At 39.4% G+C, this 13273-nt stretch overlaps 1 protein-coding gene across 2 annotated transcripts in view; it reads right to left on the reverse strand.

Moving 5' to 3' along the window:
* The window catches only part of EIF4E (eukaryotic translation initiation factor 4E), a 47399-nt gene that overhangs the window by 12221 nt on the left and 21905 nt on the right, over positions 1-13273 (reverse strand). For both annotated transcript variants that reach the window (XM_073340763.1, XM_073340761.1), the window contains exons 4-5: positions 8601-8664; positions 6520-6633 (exon numbers count right to left, since the gene is read on the reverse strand). In XM_073340763.1, the coding sequence (XP_073196864.1) occupies positions 6520-6633; positions 8601-8664 (178 nt within the window). The remainder of the gene's footprint in view (positions 1-6519; positions 6634-8600; positions 8665-13273) is intronic.

Raw genomic sequence — 13273 nt, forward strand, 5'->3', positions numbered from 1 at the left:
GGGGTGGGAGGAGGTATTGTTTCATATTCTCTGTGTATATATAAAGTCTGCTGCAGTTTCCACGGTATGCATCCGATGAAGTGAGCTGTAGCTCACGAAAGCTCAATCTCAAATAAATTGGTTAGTCTCTAAGGTGCCACAAGTACTCCTTTTCTTTTCTTTTTTTTTTTTTTTTAAATGAAAACGGTAGAAGTATCAATAATAATGTAGAAAAGGCACAAGTGTTTAATATTTCTGTTCTGTATTCGGGGGGGAAAAACAGATGAAATAACCTCATGATACTTTCCACTAGTATCTCTGGAAGATGTTACTACAGCAGCTACTAAAATTAGACATTTTTAAATCAGCAGGTCTGGATAATTGACATCCAAGAGTTTTAAAAGAGCTGTGTGATGAGTTCGCTGGACCATTCATGTCAATTTTCTTGAAGTCTTGGAACACAGAGGAAGTTCTAGAAGACCGGAAGAAAGCTAATGATGTACCCATATTTAAAAAGAGTAAACAGGACGACCTGGGTAATGATACATCTGTCAGTCTGAAACTGGTCCCAGGCAAGACAGTGGCGCAGCTGATACAGGACTCAATTAATAAAGAATTAAAAGGAGGGTGATAAAATTAGTGGCAATCAACATGGGTTTATAGAAAACAGATCCCGTCAAAATAACTTTTTTTTTTTTTGGGGGGGAGAAAATTACAAGTTTGGCTGATAAAGGTAATAGTGTTGATATAATATGCTTAGACTTTGAGGCATGTGACTTGGTACTAACACAACGTTCTGATTAAAACTAGAATGATAAAATTAACATGGCACACATTAAATGGATTAAAAGCTGGCTAATTGATAGGTCTCAAAATGAAACTCTAAACGGGGAATCATCATCAACATCAAGCGGGTGTTGCTAGTGGAGCCCGAAAGGATCGCTTCTTGGCCTACCGTAACATTTTAATGCATGACCTGGAACAAAACAAAATCACCGAAAGTTTGTAAATAAAGATTGGGCAGGGAGGGATAAATAACTAAGAGGACAGGTCACTGAGTTAGACTGATCTGGATTGTTTGGTAAGTTGGGCTCAAGCAAACAATATGCACTTTAATATTGCTAAATGTAAACGTGTACTTCTAGGAACAAAAAAGAAGGACATGCTTACATGATGGAGGACTCTCTCTGAAACAGACACACTGAAAAAGATTTGGTGGTCATGGTGGATAATCAACTAAACATGAGCTCCCAGTGCAATGCTATGGCCAAAAGGGCTGAAGCTATCCTTGGATGTTTAAACATGAGAATGTGAAGTAAGAGTAGAGAGGTTATTTTACCTCTGTATTTGGCACTGAAGCAACAACTGCTGAAATACTACATTCAGTTCTGATGTCCATATTCAAAAAGGGCAATGAAAAATTGGAGAGAGAGTTCAGAGAAGAGCCACAAGAATGATTAAAGGATTAGAATCAGAGTATCAGGGTTGGAAGGGACCTCAGGTGGTCATCTAGTCCAACCCCCTGCTCAAAGCAGGACCAATCCCCAATTTTTGCCCCGGATCCCTAAATGGCCTCCTCAAGGATTGAACTCACAACCCTGGGCTTAGCAGGCCAATGCTCAAACCACTGAGCTATCCCTTTATAGTTACATAAGCAAGGAGCTCAATATATTTAGCTTAACAAAAAGAAGGTTAAGGGGTGACTCGATTACAGGCAGTAAGTACATACATGGGGAACAAATATTTAATAATGGGCTCTTCTATCCAGCACAGAAAGGTGTAACAAGACCCAATGGCTGGAAGTTGAAGCTAGCCAAGTTCAGGCTGGAAATAAGGCATAAATTTTTAACGGTGATCATAATTAACTACTGAAACAATTTACCAATGCTCGTGGTAATTCTCCTTCACTGAGAATTTTAAAATCAAGACTGGATGTTTTTCTGAAAGATAAGTTCTAGGAATATTTTGGGGAAGTTCTATGGCCTGTGTTATATTACAAATTGGCTGGAGAAGTTCATCTGTGCAGATGATTAGAGCCCATCAATGGAAGTTGGTTTGCTTCATTTGCATCTTAGACATTATGTACTGATCATTATCTTTAATAAAAAATTTCAGAATCATTTAAAAGTTTTAGGCTTAAAAACCACTCCGTTCAAAGCAGTGAGAGAACTAAACCAAGTCTTAAAGATTAATGGGCAACTGCAAAGGAAATCCAGCAGCCATAACGTGCTAGTAAATAAATCAAAACCCCTACGTTTTATAGAAGCTACACACAACTGCAAGGGCAACATATTATATTCACTTGAGTAGCGGAAGCTCTAAACTTTTAGGCTCATGCCACACAAAACATCCCAAGTATTATTTGACCAACAGCATAGCCTTTTAGTATTAGGCCATAAAATGCTACCATGCTACTTAAGCAACAAAAGCACAGATAAGCTGTGACAAGTATATTATTTATAGATGTTATTCCTATTAGACAAGGAAAAAAATTAAACACTGTTGTATCTCTTTCTCAAGTAAAATAATTTATAGTTATATTCCAAACTTGGCCAACCTAACAGAAATCTGTGTAATATGCTGACATCAAGAGGACAGAAGGAAAAGGAAAGGGTTCTGATTTTGTTGATTGAGCTAGTTGTGAAAAATTATTGAAACGATTAATGGAGCTGCTCCCTGATGTGTGACTGCACAATGACCCATATGCCTGTGCTTCGGACATGTTCAACAGTTCACTTTCCTAACCTTTGTTTTTATGTTGAAACAGGAAGGTTAAATATTTTGTATTTTCTGTTTATAAAATGTTTGAAAGCAATGTCATGTTTCTTGGATTTTTCATAATGTTTAGGTAGCAAAGACAAACAAAGTGTAGTTTAGGCTGATCAGGATGTTAAGATTACATTGAGAAACAGTATACTACCTCCCTATAGTTTTTAAACTGTAACTCTTGGGACTGGAAAGTTTCTCTCACGCGATATTTACTATGGCATATGAGAAATAGCAATTAGCCTGAAGATACTCATCTTGTGAATCTGCAACTCCATATCGTCTTTGGGACACATCACAAGGCTTTTGTGGTGCCCATGGATCCGATATATGTGACACCTGCTCCCCCCGCCCCCCTTTGAGTTTCACTCAAAGCTGCATGCAAAATGGAGTATATGCACCAAAGCCACTTGGATCTCTTAAGTGTCCTTCCAAGCAGTCAGAAGATGGAGAAATAAGTGACAGCAACAGATTCTGGGGTGTGGTGAGGCTGCCTTGTGTCGGCAGCCATATCACACCCGAAAGCAGAGGTAGTCCATAGGCAGGCCGGGGGCCAAATCCAGACCGCCAGAGGCTTTTGAATGGACTGAACTTTTTATTTACTTATCATTGTTATTTTTGTATTATTTTCTCTGGAGTCTGGACTTTGATCAAGAAATCTGGACCTTAAAAAATAATGGATTACCCCCTGCTCTAAAGCCAAAGCTGGTCACCAGATCCCAGTGTAGGACAGTCCAGCAGAAGAGCTGGTATAAACAATTCTTATGCAAACCCCTGCTTTGCTGCTGGTGCACTGCCAAGGCTCCCCCTCTGCTCCATCTGATGCCAAGCAGCGGTATCATCCCTTGAGCCATAGGCAATCAGCATAATTTAGCCTTTAGATTGCCCTAAATTATACTGGGCACTGGCCCCTCACCAAGTTGCACTGTGTTCTCCTCAGCTGTAGCAGGGAATATGGCATTATTGTATTTTCAATCACAAAATAATTCTGACATGCCAATTTGGTGTTGTGTTAAGATTTACAGTTATATGATTGCTCATGCAGTCTTGCAATATATTAACCACAATTTAATGCCAGGACATTCCATCAAGCATCTGACTCCACTAGATGCTGAAGAATCTATTCAGTTCTTAGGAGACAGTGAACTTTAGCCTTTTCCATGTGATACATTTTGTGAATATACATACATTAGCCTACAATTTTCTAGGAGTATTTGGCAGCTACAGCTTTTTGCATTGAAGGTTCTAAAATAGTCTACAAAAAAATAGGAGAATCTGGAGAGAGGAAAATAAAATCTTTTGTGTAATGCACCAGACAACTGTACTATCCCAGCACCGTTTCTGAACGCATAATATTCAGTATCCACTGCACGAAATGAAAGAAGGTAAGTATAAAGGGATCTTATTAACAATGCTTACGTCAATTCCATTGTATTTATGAACTATTAAGAATATAAAACAAACTTATAAATAAAACAGATACGTTTGTTTAAGAGTAATGTTAGAGACAACATGCAAATAATTAAAACTTCACCAGTAGCTGAAATGTATGACAAATACTCTACATCATTAAGGTAAAAAGGCTAATTAGTTGTGTACAGAATTACCTCTGTCACGGGCACTGAACAGACAACTACCAGTTGGCTTTTTAACAAACATTTGCAAGTCACCTTTAAACTAGGGCTGTCAATTAATTGCAGTTAACTCAAGCGATTAACTGTTAAACAGAATACCAATTGAATTTTATTAAATATTTTCGGATGTTTTTCTACATTTTCAAAGATATTGATTTCAATTACAACACAGTATACAAAGTTGACCGTGCTCATTATTTTTCTTTACAAATATTTGCACTATAAAAATGGCAAACAAAAGAAATAGTATTTTTCAGTTCACCTCATACAATAGTGCAATCTCTATAGTCTAAGTGCAACTCACAAATTTACGGTTTTTTTGGTTACATAACTGCATTCAAAAACAAAACAACGTAAAACTTTACAACCTACATGTTCATTCAGTTCGACCTCTTGTTTGGCCAATCGCTAAGACAAACAAGTTGGAGATAAAAAGAATGGCCCTACTGCGTCAGACCAAAGGTCCCTCTAGCCCAGTATCCTGTCTTTTGACAGTGGCCAGTGCCAGGTGCCCCAGAGGGAATGAACAGAACACGTAATTACCATGTGATCCATCCCCTGTTGCTCATTCCCAGCTTCTGCCCACTTCTTAATTACGATGTCATCTGAAAGAGAGAACAGGCGTTCGCATGGCACTTTTGTAGCCAGTATTGCAAGGTATCTACGTGTCAGTTATGTTAAACATTCATATGCCCCTTTATGCTTCGGCCACCATTCCAGAGGACATGCTTCCATGCTGATGATGCTCGTTAAAAAAATTATGCATTAATTAAATTTGTGACTGAACTCCTTGGGGGAGAATTGTATGTCTCTTGTTCTGTTTTACCCACATTATGCCATATATTTCATGTTATAGCAGTCTCGGATGATGACCCAGCACATGTTCATTTTAAGAACACTTTCACTGCAGATCTGACAAAACACAAAGAAGATACCAATGTGAGATTTCTACAGATAGCTTCATCACTCAACTCAATGTTTAAGAATCTGAAGTGCTTTCCAAAATCTGAGTGTGACGAGGTGTGGAGCATGCTTTCATAAGTCTTAAAAGAGCAATGCTCCAATGCAGAAACTACAGAACCCGAACCACCAAAAAAGAAAATCAACTTTCTGCTGGTGACATCTGACTCGGATGATGAAAATGAACATGTGGCCATCTGCACTGCTCTGGATGGTTATCGAGCAGAACCCATTATCAGCATGGACACGTCCTCTGGAACGGTGGTTGAAGCATGAAGGGGCATATGAATCTTTAGTGCATCTAGCACATAAATATCTTGCAGTGCCAGCTATAAGCGTGCCGTGCGAACGCCTGTTCTCACTGTCCAGGTGATATTGTGAACAAGAAGCAGGCAGCATCGGGGGGGAAGCGATATGAGCATTGGCCTGCTAAACCCAGGGTTGAGAGTTCAATCCTTGAGGGGGCCATTTAGGGATCTGGGGCAGAAATTGGGGATTGGTCCTGCTTTGAGCAGGGGGTTGGACTAGATGACCTCCTGAGGTCCCTTCCAATCCTGATATTCTAGGATTATCTCCTGCAAATGCACACAAACTTGTTTGTCTGAGCAACTGGCTGAACAAGAAGTAGGACTGGGTAGACTGGTAGGCCCTGAAGTTTTACATTGTTTTATTTTTGAATGCAGGTTTTTTGTACATAATTCTACATTTGTAAGTTCAACTTACATGATAAAGAGATTGCAGTACTCTTATTAGGTGAATTGAAAAATACAAATATTTGCACTGTAGAAAACAAAAGAAATAGTCATAAAAAATAACGTGAGCACTGTACACTTTGTATTCTGTGTCTCAGTTGAAATCAATATATTTGAAAATGTAGAAAATATCCAGAACTATTTAAATGGTATTCTATTATTGTTTAACAGAGCGATTAATCACACAATTTTTTTTAATCGTTTGACAGCCCTCCTTTAAATGTAATATGTAGCCTAATATTTGAATGCTTGTCTTACTTCAAATGACATGTTTGAGCATCATTAGTGTACCTCGTGTTTCACAACAATCTATTTTTGTAAGGAAAAAGTCATGAAAGATTTTAGTACTGCCAAAGAGAAAACCCCTTTGTAGTTAGCTATTAAATGTAAGAATCTTAAGTTATAACATTCAATGTCATAGAGCTTACTGTCTCTAGCCAGAAGCGATCAAGATCATTTCGTCTCTGCTGCTTAGTTAGTGTAATTAGCCATCGTCCTCCTCGTTTATTTTTCTCATCTTCCCACATAGGTTCAATCCCATCCTACAAAACGTACAGTAAGACAGTAAATGGCAAAATGCCTCATCTGTATTTTATTATACAACATAAAAGGGGAAGTAACATTTACATCGCAACACAAGAACAGAATTTACAGTTTAAGAATAGTAATAATTTTTCTCCACAGAGTACCTTATTGTAGGGCTGGAACACTGAACACTAAGAGCAACACCAGTTTCATGGTAAATAGTAATGGAGAAATTTAGGAACTAAAAATGTAATATTTCTCAGGACAGTTGAATTCTTATTTGTATGGCAAAGTCATGAATAAGTAACTCAGTCTGCTCTCAAATGCTCCTTTTAAACTGGTTCAAATACAGCCCAGGTGAGACATTTGTTTGAAACTGGGCAACATAACCAGTAATTAAAACAAGTGGGGGTATGCCTACCACTGCAATAAAACCTGTGGCACTGAGTCTCAGATCCAGGTCAACTGACTATGGCTTGCGGGCGGGGGGTGCCTGGTTCAGGCTGCAGAGCTAAAAATACCAGTGTATATGTTCCGGCTTGGGCTGGAGCCCAGACTGAAACCTGGCAAGGAAAGAGGGTACTGTGGCCAGCCCCTATCCCAAGGAGGAACATCCACATAGCTATTTTTAGCCCCACAGTCAGAGCCTGAGTCAATTGACCCCAAGATCTGAGACTTAATACCATGGCTTTTTCTTTTCACCAAGGACTCCTGAGTTATATTCTTCAGTTTGGCCACCAAGATGGTGTGATTTTGGCCAGGTTACTGAATCTGTGTGTTTCAGCTTACTCAGGTGCGAAGTGGGAAAGTTGCTTCCTGTCAAAAAGTGACTTAGTCAAAGTGGCATCATGGCAATCACTATTTACTGCCTCAATGAATTCCAGAGCAAAATATGCAGGGTTTACAAATATTTTTTTTTAAACTGCTATCCTTGCAAAAAAAACCAAAAAACAAAAAAAACAAAAACAAAAAAAACCCACAAGAACGAAAACATCCCAAAACAAAAACCCTCAAAAAACCCAAAAAGTCAACCTATCATTTAAAAATGAAACTGTTTTCTGATTCGTGCATCGCCAGCAATGAAGGCTTTGCAATCGGAACTTAACACTTGCTGCATTAGTCAGAAAAGAACCCAGCTCCCACTCCCATAGTGCTGTCAGTGTTGGATATATAAAAGAATATCTTTAATAGTAAGTTTTCAGAGAAAAGCTACAATTCAATATCCATGCTTCACAGAACTTTGGATGAAAGCTGAAAGTGGAAAGGCAGTTAATGATGTTGGGTCACTTTCCCACATTTGGCACTCTTATTGGTAGCCAGAGAGATTAAACTACTTCATCGCCCTGAGTGGCGATTCCTCTAGGTCAAGATTGATGGCCACTGGAAAGATCACATGGGAAAGCTTACAAAGCTGTTGCCAGTGATGTACCTGTTGCCAGCAAGCTTTAAATCAAACAAAGCCCGTCTTATGAAGAACTTTCATAAAAACACATGGGAGGTGCCTAGTAGTTTTATTACGTAGAACATACTAGTTAAACAGCCATGTCAACCACTTTGTTGAATCCCAAAATCACATTATATACAGTAACGAATAGAAGATCTTTTCCACGATTAAAAACAAACTTTTAAACTTGATATATCAAGTACTTGGGCACATATCTTGTAAAATTCTTTCAATGCAGGCACCTACAAGATACAGGATGATGAAAAACAATTCATCAGTAGGGTCATGGGCCTCAATTTTCAAAGCAACCAGTAACTCTGAGTGCCCAACTTGAGTCACCTTAAAAGAGCCTCATTTTCAGAGGGCAGGTGCTCAGCACTTTCTGAAAGTTAGGCCCCTTTAGCACATCTCCACCAGCTGGGCTGCCAATATCAGTAGTCACTTTAAAAATTATGATCATGGTATCTTTACTTATTCAAGAAAACAGTTATATAAGATCGTGATTTACATTAATAATTTTAAAAAGCTTATGGGGCATACCTTAAAAAGCGAGTAGTCACAGCCAGGCATTAAATTACTAGAGAGCTGGATATGGTTGTATAAACTATTTGAAAACAAAGAAACACATAATTATAAGAAATACATTTAAAAAGTTCAGCAGCTTCTGAAGGTACAATATTGTTCTTGAAAGATTTAAGAAAGCCAAATCCATACAGCTTGGAGTTTGACTGACAAAACATGCTTAAATCAAATTGAATGGTACATTAAAATCAAGTTATTAAAACTTATTTCTGAAGCTACCCGAACTTCAGCAGTATAGAAACCCAACATAAAAATGCATATGAACTTATATTCTGATGTCAAAACAGTTTTTAGTAGAGATGTTACTTATTTAGATCTTTAAAAAGTACTGAGCTCTATCAAACAGGATAGAAACTAGTTTACATCCTCTCACTGGGCTCCATGCTACCAACTATCATTTTTCAAAAATATTGCCATTTTCACTACCTACACCCAAGTCTTGACTAAGATAATGCGAGTTAATATTTCATACAAGTTAATCACATTAACATTCGGGACAACCCACTGAACAAAATTAATTTGTTTTGTATATTGTAATAGAAAGATAAAGGCTTAGGCTTCTGTGGCTCTTTCTATCCAGATGATGTGTTTTAAGAGTCATATTCTACCTCATGAACATCTATTACATTACTCCAAGGGTGGAGATGGTAGGCAGAATATTTGACATCCAAATAAGGATGGAAGAGAGACAAGCGTGCAAGACTCAGAAGTGAAGTGTATACTGAGCCAAAAGGAAGTGTTCACCACCAAGCAATGTAGAGGAAAACACAAATTTTGAAAATGGAGTGGCGTGGGGCTTGATGCACTAAATTGGACAAGTGTGGGGAGGAAAGGATGCTGTTGTAACAGATATTGCAATCACATGCAGTATCTTTGGGGATCATAAATATATAAATTGTTTATGTATGACTGATTTACTCCATGGTGGAGAATTACTGCAGCTCCTACACGAACTAAAAAGAGTAGGGTGGGGGAGGAAGTGATTCAGGCAAATCACTCGACAGGTACCATACCCTGGAGTGGTTGGGCATATACTGATTCAAGCTGGGTTTTCCAGAGACTAGGATACAAAAAGGGTTTTTGGTATAAAAAGGATGAGCTTAACTGACACAGCGTTCTTTTTCTGATCCAGCAATCCTTGCAGAAAGGTTTGAAAGACTTTGGCTTACTCGGGCCCCATAAGACTGACAGGTGACCTCTAATAAGCTGTTAGCATGCATGTATGAAAAAATGGTTACTAACCTCTCGCAACTGTTGTTCTTTGAAATGTGTTGCTCATGTCCATTCCATTATAGGTGTGTGCATTTGCCGCATGCACCGGTGCCAGAAGTTTTCCCTCAGTGGTATCTGTAGAGGACCAGCTCTGGTGCCCTCTGGAGTGGTGCGCATACGTGCTGGTATGAGAGGCGCCACCTGTGTCCCCCTCCCTCAGTTCCTTCTTGCTGGAACTCCAACAGGGGGTCACGGAATGGACATGAGCAACACATCTTGAGGAACAACAGTTATGAAAGGTAACGGTTTTTCCTTCGAGTGCTTGCTCATATCCATTCCATTGTAGGTGACTCCCAAGTAACACCTCCGAAGGCGAGTAGGAGTTCATGGACGTGTTGTGATTGCAACGCAGCTCTGCCAAAACCAGCATCACCTCTTGCCTGCTGAGCGATGGCATACCGCGTCGTGAATGTGTGTACTGAAGACCACATTGCAGTCCTGCAGATGTCCTGAATAGGGGACATGCGCTAGGAAAGCACCTGAACACGCCCAAGCCCTTGTCGAATGAGCCTTTACTATTGGCGGAGGCACAGCCTGCGCTGTCTTGTAACAAGTACAGATGCAGGAGGTGATACAAGTCTAAATCCTCTGAGAAGATACAGGAAGGCCCCTTCATTCTGTTAGCTATCACAACAAAGCTGAGTCGATCTGTGGAAGGGCTTGGTGTGCTCCAAGTAGAAAGCCAGGACATGTCTGACATCTAGAGTATGCAGATGCCTCTCCTTGTTGGTTGTGTGAGGCTTTGGGCAAAACACTGGGAGGAAGATATCCCGATGGACACGGAAATGCAACATCACCTTTCGCAGGAAGGCTGGATGGGGCTGCAGCTGAACCTTGTCCTTGCAGAACACCATGTACGGGGGCTCCAAAGTAAGGGCTTTAATCTTGGAGATTCATCTCACCGAGGTAATAGCTACAAGGAATGCCACCTTCCACGTCATGTGGGAAAGGGAAAAAGACGACAGACGTTCAAAGGGCAGGCCCGTGAACCTGGTGAGGACCAGGTTGAGGTCCCATGGGGTGGGGTGGGGGGGGGGGGGGGAGGAGGACCGGGTTCCAGACCGGTGGAAACAGTCTTTCAAGGCCTTTCAGAGGAACCTGATCATCATCATCTCATAAGAGAATACCGATCTACCCTGGATGCAAGGCCAATATGGCTGCCCAGTGTACTTTGATCAAAGAGAAGGCAATGCCCCGGTGTTTTAAGGGAAGCAGGTAATGCAGAATGGACTGCAGACACAATTGGGTCTATCAGATATTCCACTCCACTTTGCACGGTAAGTTGCTCTGGTGGAGGGCTTTCTGCTCTCCAAGAGCACCTGCTGTACCTGACTTTAAAGCAGGCATGTTCCTCTGGGTTCAGCTATGCAGCACCCAAGCTGTGAGGAGGAGAGAGGCGAGGTTCAGGTGCAACAACCGACCACCATCCTAAAAGAGTAAGTTCAGGCAGCTGGGAAGCGTCCACAGGGCTGCTATGGCTAGATCCAATGTTGGAGAGGCCAAGTCGGGGCGATCATAATGACTCGTACCTTGTCCCTCTTGATTTTTAGAAGGGCCTTGCTGATGAGCAGAGTTGGTGGAAAGGTGTGCATTACAGGGTGGATAAAAATCAATTTTTTATTTAAATAGGTTTCTTCCTCAAAAAGCTTTTTATCAAAAAATCTGATCTAAAGATCATTTTAGATAAGATATCTTTGAGCTATAATGCATCTCATCACGGAACAGGGATTATAAATTCTAATTCTATAGTATGAGACAATATATTCATGTAATGTTTAAGAAAAGTTCTGTAAATGAGTTTACTAGTTCATGGATTAGGGACCCAATCTTATAGGGTTCCAGGGGCTTCTGTATAGATTATTTAAATTAAATGTTTCCATCTACCCAAAGGGACTCAGTCTAGAAGGTATCAGAGATGCTTAGTTTTGCAGTTCTCAAACTGTGGATTTGTCTCTCCAGAGATAACATGCTTGTTAACAAAAATGTTACGAAGGAAGGAAGGAAAGGTGAGAAATAACAGACCTCAACCCTACTGTCCCCCTGCAAATTTTGTGTACACAGAGTCAATCCCTTTCCTCTCTCTAAAAGGCCAAAGTTTCAAGAAGTTAAATGAATTGAAGATTGTTGGGGCGGAATAGATCTGGACAAGAAGAAGGCTGGAGATAAATGTGAGAAGGAAGGGACAGGCAGTAGAAACAAAAGTGAAACTGTTTGAACAGCATATTCCAGACGTCTTGAGGTCTGAATGTAGCCTTCATTGATTTGAGATCTACCATACCATTCTCTCACTAGAAGAGAAAACCTATGACAGCAGGCCGTAGAAGAGACCCAGTTTGGAAAGAAGAACCATTCAAGAAATATGTTTGCTCATGATGCTTTAAAGATCAGACCAGTGAACTGGTGGAAGTCATTTAAGCACTTGGATTCAGAGACTGTTGAAGTGATTTAACTTAACAGCAGTAACAACTTCTGCTAGTTTAGAAAGAATATCTTCTTCCTTTGGACTAATTCATTCCAAATTGAGAAATCGTTTGGGACCTGAAAAAGCAGGAAAGCTTGTTTTTTGTTTTTTTTCCAGATTATGAACAGGAAAATGAAGGTGAAGATGAGTTAGCTGCAGAAGCCAATATTTTAAGTTTCTCATGTTGACCTGGCTGACAGTCCATTTAATTTGTGTGTGTGTTTTTTTTTTTAAAAAAATATTTCGTTTAACTATTTTAATTAGAAAACTATTTTAACAGAAACAAATCTGATCTTAAAAAACTTGAATGTTTAAATTCAAAAATTCATACGCTTATGTTAAAATATTATGTTTGCTGTTGAAGAAAAAAACCTGGAATACATGTTATTGTTTTAGTTAAATAAAAAAATTTAAATATCTGTCTGGTGATGTTCTCCTCCTAATATAGCATGGCAAGAAAATCCTCCAAATATTAACGATTAACCTGTTGAATTGGAGATAGTTCACCTCCCAAGGACTTCATAAATATCTGTTTCAATTACCTTTGGTAAATGAAATAACCAAACATTCATTTTCTGATATAGCTGTAAAACTAATCGGAAAAGCTTCCAAAATAAATCACTTAAAAAATGTACAGTGTGTACCTTCTAAAAATGAAATCTACATCTATCTGAGTTGTGAAGAGTATGTATTAAGGTTTTAACAACCATCAAGAATGCACTTATGTAGAAACCCATGATTAAATCAAGTCTTCCTGACTAGTGATTTAAATCATGATTTAAATCAAATCCATCCTGAGACATTAGGTCTCCTGACCAAGACAGGAAAAAATCATCAGAAAGTGAGCCTTTGCTGAGACCTTGCAGAGAGCAGAACTGATGACACTTGGTTCTGTCTG

This window comes from Lepidochelys kempii, chromosome 4 (assembly GCF_965140265.1).
Source record: "Lepidochelys kempii isolate rLepKem1 chromosome 4, rLepKem1.hap2, whole genome shotgun sequence".
Taxonomy (NCBI): Eukaryota; Metazoa; Chordata; order Testudines; family Cheloniidae; genus Lepidochelys; species Lepidochelys kempii.